This window comes from Ceraceosorus guamensis (genome assembly GCF_003144195.1).
Source record: "Ceraceosorus guamensis strain MCA 4658 unplaced genomic scaffold IE81scaffold_98, whole genome shotgun sequence".
Taxonomy (NCBI): domain Eukaryota; kingdom Fungi; phylum Basidiomycota; class Exobasidiomycetes; order Ceraceosorales; family Ceraceosoraceae; genus Ceraceosorus; species Ceraceosorus guamensis.
This window is the reverse complement of record NW_020290093.1, coordinates 1-18,725: the sequence shown is the minus strand read 5'-3', so window position 1 is coordinate 18,725 and position 18,725 is coordinate 1. Positions and strand designations below refer to the sequence as shown.

The 18,725-nt window shown below is 56.0% G+C and overlaps 5 protein-coding genes across 5 annotated transcripts; 3 read left to right on the top strand and 2 right to left on the bottom strand.

Annotated features, from left to right (window-relative positions):
- Positions 1 to 1,341: 1,341 nt before the first annotated feature.
- Positions 1,342 to 10,069, top strand: IE81DRAFT_259336 (ARM repeat-containing protein). The gene is made up of 6 exons (XM_025511386.1): positions 1,342 to 1,717; positions 1,796 to 2,274; positions 2,350 to 7,620; positions 7,691 to 7,886; positions 7,949 to 8,294; positions 8,372 to 10,069. Exons 1-6 carry the CDS (start codon positions 1,441 to 1,443, stop codon positions 9,795 to 9,797), a joined length of 7,995 nt encoding a protein of 2,664 aa, XP_025366879.1. The 5' UTR covers positions 1,342 to 1,440; the 3' UTR covers positions 9,798 to 10,069.
- IE81DRAFT_326238 (hypothetical protein) lies at positions 9,758 to 11,161 on the bottom strand. Its single transcript, XM_025514762.1, has 4 exons — positions 10,741 to 11,161; positions 10,344 to 10,604; positions 10,140 to 10,238; positions 9,758 to 10,056 (listed from the first exon to the last, which is right to left on the bottom strand). Exons 1-4 carry the CDS (start codon positions 10,933 to 10,935, stop codon positions 10,024 to 10,026), a joined length of 588 nt encoding a protein of 195 aa, XP_025366878.1. The 5' UTR covers positions 10,936 to 11,161; the 3' UTR covers positions 9,758 to 10,023.
- Positions 11,162 to 11,492: 331 nt separating this feature from the next.
- Positions 11,493 to 13,354, top strand: IE81DRAFT_259205 (hypothetical protein). Its single transcript, XM_025511385.1, has 7 exons — positions 11,493 to 11,862; positions 12,084 to 12,161; positions 12,318 to 12,352; positions 12,435 to 12,502; positions 12,640 to 12,697; positions 12,825 to 12,942; positions 13,020 to 13,354. Exons 1-7 carry the CDS (start codon positions 11,673 to 11,675, stop codon positions 13,154 to 13,156), a joined length of 684 nt encoding a protein of 227 aa, XP_025366877.1. The 5' UTR covers positions 11,493 to 11,672; the 3' UTR covers positions 13,157 to 13,354.
- Positions 13,355 to 13,395: 41 nt separating this feature from the next.
- Positions 13,396 to 15,490, bottom strand: IE81DRAFT_349914 (putative phosphomannomutase; the record flags this gene model as incomplete). The annotated part of the gene is made up of 4 exons (XM_025516464.1): positions 13,396 to 13,524; positions 13,604 to 13,630; positions 13,705 to 14,510; positions 14,578 to 15,490. The coding sequence occupies 4 exons, from the start codon at positions 15,488 to 15,490 to the stop codon at positions 13,396 to 13,398; spliced, it is 1,875 nt and encodes a 624-aa protein (XP_025366876.1).
- A 1,066-nt stretch (positions 15,491 to 16,556) lies between these two features.
- On the top strand, positions 16,557 to 18,703 carry IE81DRAFT_349913 (Nitrilotriacetate monooxygenase component A/pristinamycin IIA synthase subunit A; the record flags this gene model as incomplete). Its single annotated transcript, XM_025516463.1, has 9 exons — positions 16,557 to 16,582; positions 16,664 to 16,885; positions 16,981 to 17,236; positions 17,312 to 17,425; positions 17,521 to 17,589; positions 17,676 to 17,846; positions 17,926 to 18,263; positions 18,354 to 18,362; positions 18,436 to 18,703. 9 exons carry the CDS (start codon positions 16,557 to 16,559, stop codon positions 18,701 to 18,703), a joined length of 1,473 nt encoding a protein of 490 aa, XP_025366875.1.
- Positions 18,704 to 18,725: the final 22 nt, after the last annotated feature.

The window sequence follows — 18,725 nt, the reverse complement described above, 5'->3', positions numbered from 1 at the left end:
ATTTAGGCTCAACGATCTTTGATGGGTTTCGTATGCTCTTTAGCAGAATCCAATAGAGCTGTGGGCTGAGACAGCGTGTATGAAAGTTGACGGCACAATAACAATCACGCGCGAATGTGAATGACGCATCAAACGCGATCATCGAGAGCTGCAACGGCGCTCGGCGTCCTCGTAAAGCTTTCATCGATCGATCGACCAGCAGCACCCAAACCAGCCAGGCTGTGACTTGTATATAGCGCGGTATGTGTGCGCCCCCATCCCCTGGCTACTACTGGGTCACGGTCATCGCGCAAAAGAGGGGAGGGCCTGCCGATCGGTTTGGCTGTACCTTACAGCAACGCTGCTGCATGCGTGTGTCGTAATACACCCAGCAAGCAACCCATGCACCGCCAGTCTCAGCCTGAAACTGAGTGAAGTGCTACATATGTGCGCCCTCACGCGCACGCCCGCTGATGGTTGCTTAATTGGCCGACTCGAACTTAATAACCATGCATACACGATGAGCATGTATATATATGAGACCACAGATAGGCTTGGGGCGAGATCAGTGTGCGCCATCCATCGCAGTCCGTGAATGACGTGCGGCTATAGCTACAGTATATAGCTGTGATCCATCAGCCATGCGCGCCTACGCAGCTCCGCTCCTAATTGTGCAAGTAGTCACGTGAGTGCATAAGCATCTATTGCCATCCTGTGCGAGCCTTGCTTGAAGCGCATGACGTTACTCATCGCGGAGGCCATATGGTGAGGAGCTGTATGACAACTGATTGATGAATCAAAATCACCGAAAGGAATGTGAATCTTGAATCGCTGACTGTGTGGCGCGGTGTATCCCATCCACTAAGACGCACCGCGCGAACCACGTGCATCTGCATGATGGGCGCGGCAGTCGTGAGTGCGGACGCACGGCCCTCGGTCCCCACGAAGCTCGCACGGCGCGGCGAAGACGAAATTATTCTGGAAATCTTCCTGCACACTATAACCAACTCGATTGGCAGTCACAAGTCATTCTACTCGCACACAGTCTTGACGAGGATCAGGAAGAGAAGAGCTCTCTGTTGTGCTTCTCATGTGCAATTCGTGCAGCGACACACACCACACACCAGAGCACAGCCGCCACGACATCGGCCAAAGAGCTCAGCGCTCGTTCCGATCCACCCTTTGGGCCTCCACAGCAGCAGCCTTGCTTGCCTTCGGCAGGTGCTAAAGTCGAGTCATACACGAGGCACTGCGAGTCATAGGCGCATAAGCGAGCACGCGGCTCTTCTCGACGGATTTCGAAGAGCAGAGCAGGATTCACTCCATTACGGCCTGCTGATCTGAGGCTGTCCAACCGCGTGCAGTCCTTTTCTCAAGTCGGAGGTCCTTGCTGCTGCTGCTCCTGCCAGCTCGTGCTCTGGCGGCGCTGTAAGTGAAGCGATCCGCGCTTGGCGGGCACTCATGAAAGCTAAAAAGGACTTGCAAGGCTGGCTTCATACCAGCAGTCAAAGCTCTTCAGCTTCTCAACACCAACCTTACGATAGCGACGACGAGATGGCACCTGGAGCAGAAGCTCGTGCTGCCAGCAGCGCAGCTGCGACTTTCGCAATCGGCGATGCACCCGCCGAGGACTGGCCTGCTTTTCTCTCTTTGGCCGAGGCTAGGATACGCAGCGGAAGTTCTAAGGCGCGCACATCGTTTATGAGTGGGGGCTTGGTCACTGCTGCAAAGTCCAAGTGTGAGTGCTGGTGCAAGATCTTTTTCCATTGTTGAAGGCAGAGCCTGATGCGAATCGCATGCGCTTCGGTGTCTGCAGCTGTGTCATCTTCGCAACGAGCAGAGCTGCTGGCTCGCATCCTCCACACCTACGGCCGTTTCTCCGATCGATCTTCTCATTTGGCAGCATTGACGGCGGGAACAACGCTGCTTCGATGCGATGCTGCACAGGATAGGGCGAATTCGGAAGAGCCCAAGGGGCTGCCTATGAGGTACGCAGTCGGCTTTCTCTCAAGAGAGGCAGAGCGGCTGTGCAAAGCGGCGGGTTCAGGACCCACGAGCGCCCCTGCTGTCAGGATTGCTCTGCTCAGCTGGCTATGCGCCGTTTTCGCTACGCTCGTGGATTCGTTCACCAGTAGCGGCACTCTCGAACAAAAAGATAACGCCAGTCAATCACCACATTGGCAGCCTCTTGTATCCAACATTGCCCTCGTGCTGGACTCACTGCTTGGTGGTGATGAGCTCAAGCCTTCCGGACGACTCTCGGTGCTGCGGATAGTGAGAAAGACGGTCCGAAGTGTGAGTGTCTGCTACGAGGTCCAATGTCGCGTTGCTCAGCTCAGAGTATGCTAAAGCACATCGCTCCACTTTCAGTCCCATGCGGAGCTTGTTGCCCTGATCCACACAATCGTCTCTACACCGACAGGGCCAGCAGCATTCAGAGCAGTAGTCTTGCTTGGAGTAGTCACGGACGTGGCGTTGAGACTGCGGTCCGGTCGAGAGCTGCAAAAGGGCAGTTCCGATGGATTTGGTCGGCGCACCCTCGGAGAGGCCAAAAAGGACATTCTCACATTTTACACCGCCAACGTCATCTCCTCCAAGGTGGCCGTGCCAGAGCACGTCCCCGATTCGCTGAGAGACTTTATCGCCGCAGAAGTGACGGAGGAGGACGTCACTACTCTCATAAGGCCTCCTTTGGAAAAGATGCTGCTCAGATCACCCGAAATTGCGCTTCTTCCTGCAAATGCCTTCTTCAGCGCGTATCATGGCGATTTGACACCGCACCTCAAGGGCCTGCAGGGTTCCATCATGTCCGCTTCGAGATCTAGCGCGCCGGCAACTCGGGCGCGTGCAGTCGCCTTCTTTGGCACTCTGGTCTCGCGCACAGAGGATGCGACCGCTGTCAAAAATGTTTCGGAAGACATGCTCAGCACTTTGAAGGCTGGCAAAGCTAGCTCGCCCGAGCAGAGAGGGGCTCTCTTTGACATGCTTGCTGGAGTCAAACCCGCCTCGGACCAATCTGCCTCGATCACAGAGGTGATCGCTGTGGTTCTTGGAAAGGAGAACAACGAATCTGCAATGCAGGCTGCTGTGCGAGCCATCACCTCTCACACTGCTTGGCTTCTGAGCCAGGGCCAGGCTCCGCCAGCATCGGTAGCGACCTCGCTCGCCAAGGAGCTTCAAAATCCCAAGGTACCTCTGAGGAAATTGGTCTGCATTGGCGTCGGCGAGACCTTATGGGGCTTGTCTTCTAAGAACGCAACACCCGCCTCTCTCAGCTTTGGCGAAGCACTCCTGCCCGGCCTCGCCTTCAATCTCAAAACCGCGACTACCAGTCCATTGACGTCCCAGTCTGGACCTTTGGAGGGCTACATCGCCGTAGCTGCGCTCATTGGCCGAATGGGCGGATGGTCTTCAGCAAAGATCGACAGCTTCATTGCGGACAATGCGGTGATTCAAGGAATGGCAGCAGGCGGTGCCAAGCCGTCTTTTGTGCTTTGGGACAAGATCTATCGACGAGCGACGGGCCTCGAAGAAGAGACTTGGCACGTGCGAGCTCTGGAAAGTGTCATCTTGCGCTACAGCGCCAAGCTTGCAGGCGATCAGTCCGCTCGGACTGCCGCTGCTTTGGCACTGTCTCATTGCGTCTTGTCATCCAATCATCGCGAGGCATCGCAAGCGGCGGTAGAGTCTGTCAGGCACATCGTCGAGCGCGATGCGGCCCTGGGACCGCAGCTCGTCCACCTAGGTCTCTCCACATGGCTCGAGGCTCGGCATTCTGCCCTGCCGACAGCTGGCTCGTCTACGTCGGCGTCGACGGATGCAGAAGGCGTGACAGTCAAGCCAAAATCGTACCAAAGGATCTTGAGGTTGCTCCTGCAAGCTACAATCCCTTCAAGCAATGACGTGGCCGAAGGCCAGTGCGAAGATATCCTGGTGCGATTCTTGGTACTCGCGCACCATCCTGTCCTGCAAGACCGGGACCGAGATCTTTTCGTGGATCTCATGCTCCGAGCCAAGGTCGACCCTCCCGCCTTTGTTGAGAACAAGCTAGCACAATTGCTGAGCTCTTGCGACGAGGCCAAGGACCTTCCGTACCTGCGTGAAGCTGCATATCCAGCAATGTCCACATTGGTCCTCATTGCGCCATCACTTGTGTCTCAAGCTTTGACGAGTCAAGTGATCACGAATGTCGCCAAAGACGACCTGGCAAATCTCACTCAGCAAGACCTAGGGATCTGGCACACTCCTCCAGGTACCCTCTTCGTCGACATTCTAGCGGCCAAGAAAGATAAGCAGGCAGTGGACAAAAACAGAAAGGACGCTAATATCGAGGCTTGGGAGGCAGAGCTGCGCGAGTCGATCGCTCGGAAAAAGGCAGCTGCTAACAAGACCTTCACGAAAGAGGAGCAGCGAGCCATCGATACGCAACTGAAGCTGGAAGCTGAGGTTCGAGCGCGAGTGACGCTGCTTGAGCAGAAGCTGGTGCATGCTATGCGGACCATTGATAGCATCGTCATGGCGAGGAGTGAAGGAACGCAAGGGGTCATTTCGACGCTCACTCTGCTCGTCTCGGACCTGCTTGCAAGTCCGCATGCGATGATCATTGCGAACCAGCAAATACATCAGGCTGTCACCTCGCTGGTCTCTGTGCTCTCTCCTCGTCTGGCAGAGTACGAGGCATCCTTACGTCTTGCCCTTCTCCGAAGCGTCGACGAAGAGCTCATTTCGGAGGACCTGCGGAGAGAGCCGCTCGGCGACCTCACTCTTCGAGTGCTGTATCGAGTGCGCTTCGTCAGCGAAGCTGCTCCTTTGGACCTGGGCAGCGTCTCCTTAATCAGCCCCCTCATCACGCGCGTTATCTTTAATGGCGGACTTGGTGTGGCAGAAACGGACGCTGAGAGCATCGCTGAACAGGTCCAACTCGCCCTCGACTTTATGGGCTTCCATGCAGCAGCTTCCGAGGATCCGCGCTTTCCTCGCATTCTCTTCGTAGATAATGTTGTGCACGTAGTTGCGAAACATACCCAGCTCGCGCAAGAAGCTGTCGCCATCTTCCGCTCTTTGGGAGAAGCCATCAAGACGAACGCCACCCAGGCGGAGATTGCCGTCATTCTGAGGCACACTCTCGCTGACGAGACTTATGTTCGCTCTGGCAGCTTGCAGGCTTTGCAGCCGCTCGACCTTACCCACATGGAGTACTGTGTCGAGCTTTGGGTTGCCTGCCACGACTCTGACGGTGAAAATGCTCGTTTGGCAGAGAAGGCTTGGGAGGAGAACGCGATGGACGTGCCGAGCTCTTACATGGCGACGCTTGTGCCTTTGCTCGAGCATGAAAACAACTTTGTGCGCATCGCTACAGGAGCAGCCCTCACGGAAGCAGCGCGTCTTCATCCCGAGTCAGTCACTGCCCTGGTTGGAGAGCTTCGCAAGCTTTACGACTTGCGAGCCGTCGAGTTGAAGCCCGAGCTGGACATGTACGGTCTTGTGCGGGACGAAACGGTGGGCCGTGAAGATCCTTGGCGGGCAAGGGCAGCTGTTGCGCTCGCCTTTCAAAAGCTCGCACCCCTGTTCAACGGCACGGATGTTGAGCCATTCTTTGACTTCTTGATTGCTGGAGGCGCGCTTGGTGATCGCAATGAGGAGGTCAGACAGAAGATGCTCGAGGCTGGCACAGCCGTCATCGACGCAAGAGGCGGGGACACATTGTCAGGCCTCATACACATGTTTGAGAGTTACCTGTCTCATCCCACACCTGCCTTTGAGCGAGACGACGGGGTGACGGAAGCAGTCATCATTTTGTTCGGACGCTTGGCACGCCACCTGGAGCCCGCGGACACGCGCGTCACACAAGTCGTCGATCGACTAATCGCTGCCCTCGCTACCCCATCCGAGACGGTGCAAGTCGCTGTGACGGACTGCCTGCCACCGCTAGTCCGATCTCTGGGCGATGCGACCTCTCCAATGGTCGACCGTCTCTTCGCCGATCTCATCCATGGCGAAAAATATGCTCTTCGAAGAGGTTCTGCATATGGTCTGGCCGGTCTCATCAAAGGGCGCGGTATCTCGAGCATCGCAGAGTATCGCATCATGCAGCGACTAGCCGATGCGATCGAAGACAAGAAGAACCCGCAGAGCAGGCAAGGAGCGATGATGGCGTACGAAACCTTCTCTGCCACCTTGCAGCGGCTCTTCGAGCCGTACGTTCCCAGCATTCTTCCCCACATGCTTGCCAGCTTTGGCGACACGTCGACGGATGTGCGCGAAGCCACGCAAGATACGGCCCGTGTTCTCATGACCAACCTTTCAGGTTACTGCGTCAAGGTCGTGCTTCCGACGCTGCTGGACGGCCTTGAGGACAAACAATGGAGAACAAAGAAGGGCGCAATCGAGCTTTTAGGAGCAATGGCCTATTGCGCTCCCAAGCAACTTTCTGCCGCACTGCCAACGATTATCCCAAGCCTCAATGAACCACTCAAAGACTCGCACACTCAAGTGCGACAGTCGGCCGAGCGAGCCATCAAGGGCTTTGGAGAGGTCATTCGCAACCCTGAGATCAAAAAACTGGTACCCACGCTCCTCAAAGCACTCATCGACCCAAATGCAAAGACGGCCACGGCACAGTCACGGCTGCTCAAGACTACCTTTGTGCACTACATTGACGCCCCCTCTCTGGCATTGGTGATTCCAGTCATCGATAGAGGCATGCGAGAGAGGAGCGCTCAAGTGCAGAAAGACGCCGCGAAAATTGTGGGCAACTTGGCCAGTCTGACCGATGCCAAGGATTTCACACCTTACTTGCAAACCTTGGTGCCTCTGATTCGGACCGTGCTGGTGTCGCCCGTTCCGGAAGCCAGAGCTGTCGCTGCCAGAGCTCTCGGCACCTTGGTGGAACGCCTTGGGGAGGTCTACTTTGTCGAGCTGGTGCCCAGCCTGCTCCAAGTGCTGCGCTCTGATGCGACGGGAGTGGACAGACAAGGCTCTGCGCAGGGTCTGGCCGAGGTGCTGGCAGCGCTTGGCATGGAACGCATGGAGTCGTTGCTACCCGAGCTGATTGCGCAAGCGAGCAGCAGCAGACCATACGTGCGCGTCGGACATCTCACGCTGCTCATTTATCTGCCCGCCACCTTTGGCGTTCGTTTTGCTGTGCACTTGCCACGCATCTTGCCGCCAATCGTCTCGGGCATCGCAGATGAAAGCGAGAGTGTGCGCGAAGTGTCCATGCGCGCGGGTAGAATGGTCATTGCTCAGTACTCGTCCGAAGCTCGACAACTGCTCCTTCCAGAGCTCGAGCGCGGCATGTTCGACGAGAGCTGGAGAGTGCGTCTCTCTTCCATCCAGCTCGTTGCTGAACTATTGTACAAGCTCAGCGGCATCTCTGGCGCGAATGATGTCGCCGATGACGAAGAGGGCGGCGAAGGAAATGAGGAGAACGCCGTGGTAGGCAATTCGATCCAGCGCCAGCTCATGGAGTCCCTTGGCAAGGAAAGAAGAGATCGCATCCTTGCTGGCATCTATATCCTGCGCCAAGACTCTGTCATCAACGTGCGCCAGACTGCGCAGAATGTTTGGAAGACGCTCGTCGCGAATACTCCCCGGACGGCTCGCGAGGTACTTGCAGTGATGCTGGATCTGATCATCCAGGTGAGTGCACGTTGGCGAGCCAATGGAAATGGATCAGCTGGACTGAGCAGCGTCATCTTGGTTTGCACAGGCTCTGGCTGCCGAAGGCGTGGAGCAAGGAGAGATGGCCGGAAGAACGCTTGGCGAGCTCGTTGCAAAGCTGGGAGAGCGCATCCTTGGAGAGTGCATTCCTCTCTTGCGGCTCAAAGGTGCCGAAGCATCCGATGCGCAGCTCCGGGCAGGTGTCTGCTTCGCTGTCACTGAAGTTCTGTCGGCAGCAACGAGATGTGAGTGCACTGGTTTGGCCATGCGCTCGCCTGATACTCATCAATTAGACTTTGTCACACAGCGCAATTGGATGATCACGAAGACAGCCTCATCGCCATTGTTCGTCACGGCTTGGTCGACGAATCTGCCAAAGTACGGCAGGCCGCGGCGTCCGCATTCGATGCCCTGCAGCGCGTCATCGGACCTCGAGCTATTGACGAGACCATCCCAACCTTGCTTGGTGCGCTACAGGAGGGTACCGGAAGCTCAGAGACTGCACTCGCTGCCCTCCGCGAAGTCATGCGCGCTCGTGGCGACGTGGTGTTCCCCGTGGTGGTCCCCACTCTCACGAAGCAGCCCATCTCTGCCTTTAATGCCCGCGCGATCTCTGCCCTTGTGCGCGTTGCAGGCAGCTCGCTCACCAAGAAGTGCGTATCTGAATGGAGTGCTGCACCAAATCAATCTCCTCAATCCAAAGCTGACTGTACCTGCATTCTATCAACAGATTGTCGAGCATTCTCGGAGCTTTGTCGACCTCGCTAGAGAGGGAAGCGGATGAGAAGACGCGATCGGACCTCGAGGGCGCAGTCTCGAGCATTCTGAGCTCGGTCTCTGACTTTGAGGGTCTCCATCAGCTTATGCTACTCTTGCTTGGCTGGGCAGGCGACAGGGACAATCCCAAGCAGCGAGTACGAGGCTGCCGATTCTTTGCCACCTTTTGCTCTGTCAAACGTGGCGATGTCGACATCAGCGACTACCACCAAGACTGGGTGCGCCGCTTACTGTCGCTCTTCGAAGATCGCACATCGGAAGTGGTGGATGAGGCATGGACAGCTTTGGACGCGCTGCTCAAAACAGTTCCAAAGGGCGAGGTTGAGAATCTCGTCGTGCCCATGCGCCGAACCCTCGAGACGACTGGTGCACCGGGAGAAGAACTGCCGGGACTGTGCAGACCAAAAGGGCCTGCGCCCCTGGTGCCCGTGTTTCTTGCAGGCCTGCTAAACGGGACGGCCGAGCAGCGCGAACAAGGAGCGTACGGTTTGGCCGACATCGTGGAGCGGACGTCGGCGGACGCGATCAAGCCATTCGTCATTCAGATGGTTGGTCCGCTAATCAGAGCGTGCGGTGATCGACACCCGGGCGCTGTGAAAGCTGCAATCCTGGTCTCTCTCACAACCACCCTGCGAGTCGTCCCTCAACACACCAAGGCATTCCTTCCTCAGCTTCAGCGTTCGTTCCAGAAGGCCGTCTCGGACGCCTCTTTGAACGTGCGGTCCAAAGCTGCCACCGCGCTGGGCGTGTTGATGGCGTTGCAGGCGCGTGTCGACCCAGTGATCTTGGAGCTCGTGGCAGGATCGCGACCTGCTGTGGGAGGACCTGCCCCCGCTGCGGCAGCGAGCGCAGCTGGAAGTGCCCAGACCGGTCCGGTGCCAGATGCAAAGACGTTGGCAGAATCCTCGCTCTCCGCCCTTGCGCAGGTTCTGGCAGCGGCGCCAGCGAAGAACATTGGTGCTGCGGCTAGAGAAGCGGTGAGCGGTTTGGTGGAGGAAGCCTTTCAGGAATGCGCTGCCACCGGTACCAATGCTGTCAAGGATGGAGCCAAGGTGGTGCTAGCCGACGTGTTTGGCGCACTCGTCGCTCTGGGCGATCCCCGCACTGCAGAGGGAGCACCAGGCGCGATGCGCATCTTTGCGGTTCACATTTCGCAAGATGCACCAGAGGCGCAGCTGGCAAGTCTGTGCTTAGCTGCGAGCTTGGAGAGAGCAAGCGGGCAGACGTTTGTCATCGATTCACCTACCCGCTTGGCTCGTGCAGTGGGTCACTGGTGCACTTGCGACGCTTCGGTCGCGCGACCTGCCAGACAATCGCGAGAGATCATGCAGGGTCAGTCTCCTTGGAAGGACAATGCAGATGTGCTTGATGTATTGTAAAGATCAGATACCATCGAAATGGCCAAGCAGAAAAAAAAAAGGCAAATAGCCAACAAGTGCAAAATGCAACCCAGAGTCTGATCCTATCGTCACCATGGCGGCTGATCGCGACTCGTTACTACGTCTTGGTGCCGTATGGAGAGACAAAAAGCATTGGGTAAATGAAGGTACATTCACATTATTTGATCTCCATTGCGTTTATTGAACTCGTCTTGTTCGCGTACATTTACTTGTGGAAGTGGTCCGCGAGAACCTTGAGCTGATTATTACCAAAGCAGAAAGATCAACCTCGAGTGTCAGTGTACGTATTGCAGCAGGAGCATAGTTGTAATGTCCACTCACCTCCTCCTGAGTGATGATGATCAAGCTGCCAGGTGCTGCCACGCCTCCGGTAAGAGCTGCTTTTGCCGCATCGATTGCAGTCTTGAGTGCACCGTCGGACTGAAGGTGGTCGAGCGAAAGGGACAGAGGATTGTTAGCCATAGAAGCGAGAGGTAGCGAATCGCCCTTGAAGGGTATTTGCGCATGCAAGGTTGTGCTGCTCACCTTGAAGTACCTAATCTCATCAGGATGAACCTCGATGAAGCCTACGCGAGGGTCATTGGCCGTTCCATCGTGCTTGTCGTCCTTCTTGTTGAACCAAGCGGACAAGGAAGGATGCCAATGCTTCTTGATCTTCTCCCTGTCCGTGTTCACTCGAGCCGTACCGCTCACCGATACCCAGGAGCCATCCTTGGGGTTCAGGTAGGACACGTTGACCTGGGGAGAGTTTTCCAAGTCGTTCGTTTTGCCTGACTCGACGTTGGTCTACGGAAGAAGGAGGAGGCAGGACGTCAGCTGAGCGCGCGGGACACTATTTATGCAAGCTTGCTTGTTCCTCTTGTCTGAAATGAGCAGAGATGATGACGACGATTACAACGACGATGACGATGACGATACTTACGAAAAAGTGAAAGATGCCGCCTTCGACAGTGGCCGCGTTCATGGCCCTGCTCGCCAGCTTTCCGTCAGGACTGTTGGATACGAGCATGCTGGTGGGCACCTCCTTGATGAATTTTTGAACCTCGTCCCATTTCTGCGAAGGGTTCAGCTGAGCATGGCTGGACGCCTTTTGTGCAGTGGGGTCGTGCGTAGCCATTTTGTGCAATAGTAGTGCGAATGCGTCAAATGTCTTGCAAAAGGGGGGTTATGATGGGATTTGCGAGGACAGGGTGGTGGTGAGGGAAGGGGAATTTGTGTGCGCTCGCACGAAGTTCTCGTACCATCGACGCTTAGTGGAGCACGCACGTCGTCACTGCAACTTTTGTGCTCAATACTGACTCACCACTCCAAAATTGACAACTCACGACTCTGACTGCTCGACTCTGATGACTGATCACCTTGCAAGCCTCGAATCGAGATCATCCAGAGCATACACGCACGCACGCACGTACGCACGCACACGCCATGCATAGCTGCTGCGCTGAATCATCGCACAGCACCCTGCATGCATGCGAATGCGCACCCGCCTGCGCCCGCGCCCGCATCTTCCTCGATCATATCCCGCATAATAGCCACGTGACCGCGGATGTCCTTTCCCCACGTGCGGCCAGGTAGGCAAGTCGCCAAATGGGCTCCGCGGAGTTGAGGTGCTTTCTCCGCGCGGTCGAGCGGTGGATTGGTGCATGCAACAGCAGCAGCAGCTCGATCGTTGCACTCCATACACAGCACGCTACAGTCGAGTCACAATCCAGCGACCCATTCTGCCTTGCACTCGACAGCGCAGACCCATTTCCTTGCCCTCAACGTCCATCGAGGGGGATCAAACCGGATCAAACCGCTCCCGCGTCATCCTATCGAGGCGAGCGAACGCAAGCCAAGCCCCCATTCACAATCATGTCCATCTCCACCTTTCGTCATTCGGGCAAAAAGATCGTAGCCATCGGTCGGAATTTCGGAGCTCATGCCAAAGAGCTAGGCAATGCCGTGCCCACTTCCCCATTCTTCTTTTTGAAACCTACAACGAGCTACTTGGATGATGGAGGCACCGTATTGATACCCAAGGGCGTCGAAGCTCACTTTGAAGGTGCGTCGCGCGATCTGCGATGAAGCTTTTGGTCGGGGGTCTAGCCACAATGGGCGGCTTGGCTCGAAGAAGTCACGCATCGACCTCGGGATTGGGGGGGGGGGGGGGGGGGGGGGGGAGGGGGGGGGGGGAAATGCGACGCATAAGCAGAGAATTGACGCTTTGTAACGCACCCCCCTTTTTACAACTCATTGCTTCCGCGCTCGCACTTCGCATCGCAGTGGAGCTCGGCGTGGTGGTGGGCAAAGAAGCGCGAGATGTGAAGCGGGCAGATGCGGAGAGGCATATCGGCGGTTATGGTGAGTGGGATGCCCGCCGGGGAGGGGGCAGAGATAGATTGCGGGCCTGCGAAGAGCGCAATGAACGGGCTGCATCTTTACACTCCTATTCGCAAATGCGATTCTTTTCCCCCCGCGCCTCCTCTTCGTACTGTTGCAATGATGCGCTCGCTTTAGCGCTGGGTATCGACATGACGGCTCGCAACCTGCAGGTGAGTGAAAGGAGAGGGACATGTACGCGTATAGTGCAGTAAAGCCGTGCCCAACAATCTCGCTTCATTCCTCTTTGCTCAGGACAAGGCAAAGAAAGCAGGTCTTCCATGGAGCGCAGCCAAAGGCTTTGACACCTTTAATCCGGTCAGGTGAGAGCTTCAATGCTGTGCCGTCATGTCCAGCCACGCAGCTCTCGAACGGCCGAGCCGAGCCGAGCCGAGACGAGCCAATGCGACAAGCTCAGCAAACACCGAACCGCACTCTGTTCACCTTCTCCCCCGCGCAGCTCGCTCATCGAAAAGTCCAAGATTGCCGATCCGCACAATGTCAGATTGTGGCTTGCTGTGAGTGGTAAAGGGAGAAGGGTCAAGAAAGATGAGTCTTTGGTAAGAATGCAAGGCTGACAAACCGCTCTGCTTCGCTCTGCGGCCAATCCTGCTCGCCCTTCCTGCCTGCCTGCCGCGTGTCCAGGTCAACGAAGCGATGAAGCAAAATGGCAATACGCAAGACATGATCTTTGACATTCCGCACCTCTTGGAATACATTTCCAGCATCATGACTCTCGAAGTCGGCGATCTAGTCCTGACCGGTGAGTCCGGTGAAGGGAATCCGAAGCGCGAAGGAGGCTCATCAGTCGTTCTCTGATATACGCGCGCGCGCACACAGGTACTCCTCAGGGTGTTGGGAGAGTCGTTGCGGGCGACGTCATCACTGCCGGTCTTGGTCTGCCAGACTCAAAGGAGGATCTGGCAAAGCTTAAGATCAACGTGGCTGATCGCCAAGGGCTTTTCCAGGTAGACTAGAGTGTGAATACGCAGCGCTTTGCCGCCCCATACAATGGTATTGGACACTATGCTAGGTATTGCTACATGCACGCGTGTCTGTGCTTGCGCGCATGGATGTGAATGTGGATGTGAATGTGGATGTGGAGGTGGATGTGGATGTGGATGTGGATGTGGATGTGGATGTGGATGTGGATGTGGATGTGGATGTGGATGTGGATGTGGATGTGGATGTGGATGTGGATGTGCGCTTCCATCTGCTATCCTCGCAGAAAGTCAAAGGTTACATTGACAATGTCTTCTAGTTGATTCGCAATACGAACCCGTTCCGTAGCATACTCTGCGTCGGGATGTAAAGGACTCAAAGCAGATTCGCAGTATATCTTGACCTGGAAGCAGGTGGTCATTGACGCCGGGTCAGCAAATCGGATCCTCTTCTTGAAGCGCAAATGGGCCTTCACGGCTTACCTTTGGTTCCGTACCGCTCGGCCGGACCTGCGTCGGGAACATGGCTCACGAGGCGTGAGCAAATTTAGAGCGACGTGGAACTCATTCGGGATGGAACTCACTTGTATTCTAGGCGCTCCCAATCTGATCTCCTCCAAGCTCGCCGTACCCCTCTTGATGTCGGGCGTCTCAAAGTAAAACCTCACCACGTCGCTGCTCGGCATTTGTCCCTCTTTGCAATCCTGCGCCTTTGGCGCATCTTTCAGATCCTCGATCAGCAGCACCTCGTGCTCGCCCAATCTGCTTGGCAAGTTGCTCCTGATCCTCTTCATCACCTCTGCACCGCTCATTCCAGGCGTCAAGCGAATGGTCCTCTGCGTATTGACGGCCAATCCCACTGATCTGTGCACCTCTTCCAACCTATCCAACAGCGTCTTGCCCTCCTGCCGAAGCTCGAATGCCAAATCGGCCAGCAAAAGCAGCGCAGAAAGACCATCCTTGTCCCACACCAGATTCAGCACCATGTATCCCAAAGCCTCTTCGTAAGCAAACAAGAATTCGTCGCCTGCTTCTTCAAGTTGCGACGCGGCTGGTCCGAGCCATTTGAAACCCGTCGGAGTTTCCCTGTGCGAAGCGCCATACTTGAGAGCTAGACGAGCCAACAATCTCGAACTGACGATGGTATTGAGCACCCAAGATTTGCTGAGGTCCGAGCCTCGTTCAGCCCCTCTCTTCTCCGCTCGCCGAAGCAATGCATCGCCCAGCAAAGATCCGATATCGTCGCCAGAAAGCTGAATCATCGATCTCGACTTGTTGCGAGCGCAAACGCTCAACCTGTCCGCATCCGGGTCGTTGGCGATGGCAATCTCGCATCCTTGCTGGTTGGCGAGCGCAATCACTTTGTCCATCGCTCCCGATTCCTCTGGGTCTGCGGCCAGAGCGGGGTGACGCGTCAGCGAGTCAGATGCGTGTTCCTTGTGCCACGGACCACTCACTTGGGAACTTGACAGTGGGAAAGTGTCCATCCGGCTCCCGCTGCTCTGGCACAGTGAAGAAGGCGTACCCACGCCTCTTCAACAGCTCTTCGCCCACAGGAGCGCCCACGCCGTGGAGGGGCGTGTAGGCTACTTTAAAGTCCTTTGGTTGGAGAGGTGCCGGTGATAAAGGTGCCGATGTGCGGTCCAAGATGGCCTGCGCGTACTCATCAAAGATGCTCGGCTCTAGCCAGCGAATGAAGCCTTTCTGCACAGCCTGCAACAGGTCTATGGAGAGGGGAGCTCTAGTCTCTTTGGCCACCTCGTCGATGTGCCTGGCAATCTGATCATCCATGGGCGTGTTGATCTGCGTACCACCAGCTCTGTAAACCTTGTAACCATTATACTCTGGCGGATTGTGAGAAGCGGTAACGACGATGCCTGCCCTCGCGTGCAGTTTCCGAACGGCGAAACCACAAAGCGGCGTTGGAGCTTTCTGCATGAAGAGGTGAACGGTGATACCTTGAGCAGCCAAGACGCAAGCGGCCGAAGCTGCAAAGGATTCCGAATCCAATCTTCCGTCGTATGCCACGACAACTCCCTGATTTCTCGCTGCATCCTCTCCATACTCTTCCTTGACGAACCTCGCGAGACCCAAAGTGGTCTCTTGAACAACGAGCAGGTTCATCCTACCAGGTCCTGGTCCCACGATACCTCTCAGACCTGCCGTTCCGAAGGCCAGCCTTTCTTTGAAAGCCATTTGGAGCTCAGCGTGCGAATCTGCATCGTCACGCGCGAGAAGAGACTCGAGCTGATCTCGTGTGCGCTGGTCGGGATCTTTGGAAAGCCATGCTAGAGCTGAGGGAGCGTAGGGAGAGGTGGAGGTGCATAGAGGCGCACCTCCTGCGCTTCGTGAAGCCAACAGACCGGACATGAAACGGAGCGAAATGCGGCGGCGATCAGATAGATGGTCGCAAGGGCCCTTGTCCGAGCAGGCAGAGGTGACGAGAGTGCAGTGGGTTGCCGTCGTGGGTTGTCGTACGTAGTCGTGGCAGTGCATGGGGTAGTCGTGAGTCTTTGTGTGAATTGTTTGCTCGTTTGCTTGCAGCCATGCAGCGCTCGAGGCTCCTCATCTCCGCCAAGTTCAGATTGGCCGAGCGTGCCCCTTCTCGGCCAATTCGTTCCCTTCTCAACGTCCGTGCACAGCTAGCAGCGATTTGATTGCCGTCACAGTCATCAGTCACGTGAGTGCTGAGTCGCGAGTTTGAGTGCGGCATGCTCACCTGTACCCGCCGATCTCGTGATTGGTGAAATATTCTCGACCGTCAAGAAGGGGGATTGCCCCAACACGTGACTGAATCACGCGATTCAAGGCAAAACTCGCGTCAAAAGCTGCAAATTAACGCGATTGGGAGCGCAAGAGCCGTGCACGGAGCATCTGCTCAACTACACTAACACGATTCTTCTACCAGCATACATGCTGATGTGCAGTTAGCATTCGGCACCTAAACGCACATATCACAAGCAATCACACATTCACCACAAAGCATCTCTGATGAACTGCATTCATATACACGGTTGTCGATCTCCACCTGGGGCCTGCCTTTGCCGCCTGCCGTCGCTCTACAGTGTAAATGCATGCTCTCTGAGTGGCACGGATGGGCAGCGATCAGGCAATCACGGCCGAGTGGCCCAGTGGCCAGCTCAACTCGCGCATACATGGCACGCCTCCACCCAATCTTGGTGGAGATTCATCTCAGTTGCACTCGTGACTCTTGAGATCCCTGCCGCGATCGAGAAGAACCGCTGCAAGTAGGAATAGCGCCCCGAGCCACGTCTTGTATGAGATGATCGAATCGCGGTCGTGAAAGACTTTCTAATCCACGAGCATCATCAAGGAGCTTGCAGTCTCTCTTGCTTCTTAGCCCTCATCACAGCTCCTACTGCCTGCGATTCCCGCCCTTTACTTGGTTTTGACTTCGTACCCCACTGCACTCAAGATGTCGGACCAAAAGAGATGGCTGATGTGAGTTTTAATGCACCGAGCTTTAGCATACAGAACTCGTCGAAGCCGACACTAACAAGTGGGCCTAAACTCTGCGTTCAGGTTCGCATTCGCCATGGGCTGCTCGGGTCACCAATCTCCGGGATCTTTTGCTCACCCAGCCGACAAGTCCATCTTCCACAACAAGCTCTCTTACTGGACCGACTTGGCCAAGCTGCTGGAAGGAGGCAAGTTCGACGGTTTGTTTTTGGCCGATGTATGGGGAGGATACGACGTGTACACCAAGTCCCTCGCTCCTTCTCTCGCTACCGGCTCTCAGATCCCGTGAGCATTGACAGGATTTCGTCAACCACTCTTATCTGACGCGTTGCATTCACTCACCCTCCGCGCTCTCGCTCTCATCGTCGTCGCAATCGCAGTTTGATCGACCCGCTCTTCACTGTGCCCGCCATGGCCACAGCCACCAAGCACCTCACGTTTGGTCTGACGGCCACGACCTCGTACGAGCATCCCTATTCTCTCGCTCGTCGTTTCAGCACGCTGGATCATCTCACCAACGGAAGAGTAGGCTGGAACGTGGTCACAGGCTATCTGGACTCTGCTGCTCGTCAATTCGGCGCTAGAAACCAGGAACTGCATGCCAAGCGATATGAAGTCGCCCACGAGTACATGGATGTGAGTCTGAGTCGGGCATGACCCCGCTAGATGCACCGCTTTTGCGTTCCACTCACTGGCGCAAACCTCTCGCAGGTCGTGTACAAGCTTTGGGAATCCTCCTGGGCCGACGACGCTGTCAAACATGACATTAGCAAACCCCTCTACGCGGACCCAGAAAGAGTCCGCGACATCAAGCACAAGGGCCAGGTGAGTGCTCAAATGCTGGGCAGGAAGGCAGGTCGTCTTGTGCTTTCTCGTACTGACAACCCTCTGTCTTGTCGTCCATTTGCTTGCCCGTTCAGTACTACGAGGTACCTGGCCCTCATATTTGCGAGCCAAGCTTGCAGCGCACTCCCGTCATTTTTCAAGCTGTCAGTAGAGACCGGGCAAGCATTGATTCCATGCGCGAGTCACTGAGCTCGCATCTTATCCCAAACGTTATTTTGTCATCGTCTAGGGTTCTTCCGGCCCTGGTCTTGCATTTGCAGGGAAGCACGCTGAAGTGATCTTCATAGCTGCTCACGCACCCCAAGTAGCCAAATCTCGAGTCGATGGAGCTCGCAAGGCCGCTGCGGAGGCGGGTCGTGACCCCAAGAAGCTTCGCGTGCTTGCCCTCTTGCTGCCCATCGTGAGTTCGCAATACCTTGCCAAATTAGGTGCTGCCGCTGAATATGCAGCTTATGCGCCTCCACTTTGCGCTCTTGCAGGTCGGCAAAACGGACGAGGAAGCCGAGGCGAAGCATCGAGACTTTTTGAACAATGCATCTGAAGAGGGCGCTTTGGCCTTGTTTGGAGGGTGGACGGGCATAGATCTCTCGAGCTACGCCCCTGACGAGGAGCTGCGCGATCTGCCTGAGGGCAATGCGATCAAGTCTGCTGTGGAGGGATTTGCTAGAGCGGACCCCACGGTTGGCAAATGGACCAAGAGCGAAGTCGCCAACCAGCTCAAGATTGGAGGATTGGGACCATTCATTGTGGGAAGCGCTAGCACTGTTGCGAACAAGCTCGAGGAGTGGGTCAACGAAGCTGGCGTGGACGGATTCAAGTGAGTTCATTTTCAAGCCAAGACTTGCGATAGCTAGCTCCATTGTGCTAATTCTTTCCGGACCTGTCACCTTGCCTTTGCTTTGACCAGCTTGGCCTAGTGAGTGCCTTGCAGCAAATGCGAGACAAACGCATTGACTGACGTCCATCACCCACCCCTCCACTTTTCACAGCGCCATCTCGCCAGGCACCTTCCTCGACACTGTTCAGCTGCTAGTGCCCGAGCTGCAAAAGCGAGGTCACATGTGGTCAGACTATCCCGAAGCGGGCGCAGCACCCTCGGATTGGCCCAGCAACAAGAAGACGAATTCGACGGCTGTCAATCAGGCGCCCAAGGGCTTTGGAGAGGATGAGCAGCTGGGCTTGACAGCTCGGGAGAAGCTGTACGGAGCGGGAAATCGTCGTCTGCCAGACGATCACTATGGTCATCGCTTCAGGTGAGCATAACGGCGCCTCTTGCCCC

Bases quoted from the DNA above. Each gene is read 5' to 3' on its own strand.
- IE81DRAFT_259336 (XM_025511386.1), top strand. From the start codon at position 1,441: ATGAAAGCTAAAAAGGACTTGCAAGGCTGGCTTCATACCAGCAGTCAA. The intron at 7,621-7,690 runs GTGAGTGCACGT...TGGTTTGCACAG, and splicing joins TGCTGGATCTGATCATCCAG to GCTCTGGCTGCCGAAGGCGT. The intron at 7,887-7,948 runs GTGAGTGCACTG...TTTGTCACACAG, and splicing joins TCTGTCGGCAGCAACGAGAT to CGCAATTGGATGATCACGAA.
- IE81DRAFT_326238 (XM_025514762.1), bottom strand. From the start codon at position 10,935: ATGGCTACGCACGACCCCACTGCACAAAAGGCGTCCAGCCATGCTCAG. The intron at 10,605-10,740 runs GTAAGTATCGTC...CTTCTTCCGTAG, and splicing joins GCGGCATCTTTCACTTTTTC to ACCAACGTCGAGTCAGGCAA. The intron at 10,057-10,139 runs GTGAGTGGACAT...GGTAATAATCAG, and splicing joins TCATCATCACTCAGGAGGAG to CTCAAGGTTCTCGCGGACCA.
- IE81DRAFT_259205 (XM_025511385.1), top strand. From the start codon at position 11,673: ATGTCCATCTCCACCTTTCGTCATTCGGGCAAAAAGATCGTAGCCATC. The intron at 12,162-12,317 runs GTGAGTGGGATG...CGCTCGCTTTAG, and splicing joins GAGGCATATCGGCGGTTATG to CGCTGGGTATCGACATGACG. The intron at 12,698-12,824 runs GTGAGTGGTAAA...CCGCGTGTCCAG, and splicing joins ATGTCAGATTGTGGCTTGCT to GTCAACGAAGCGATGAAGCA.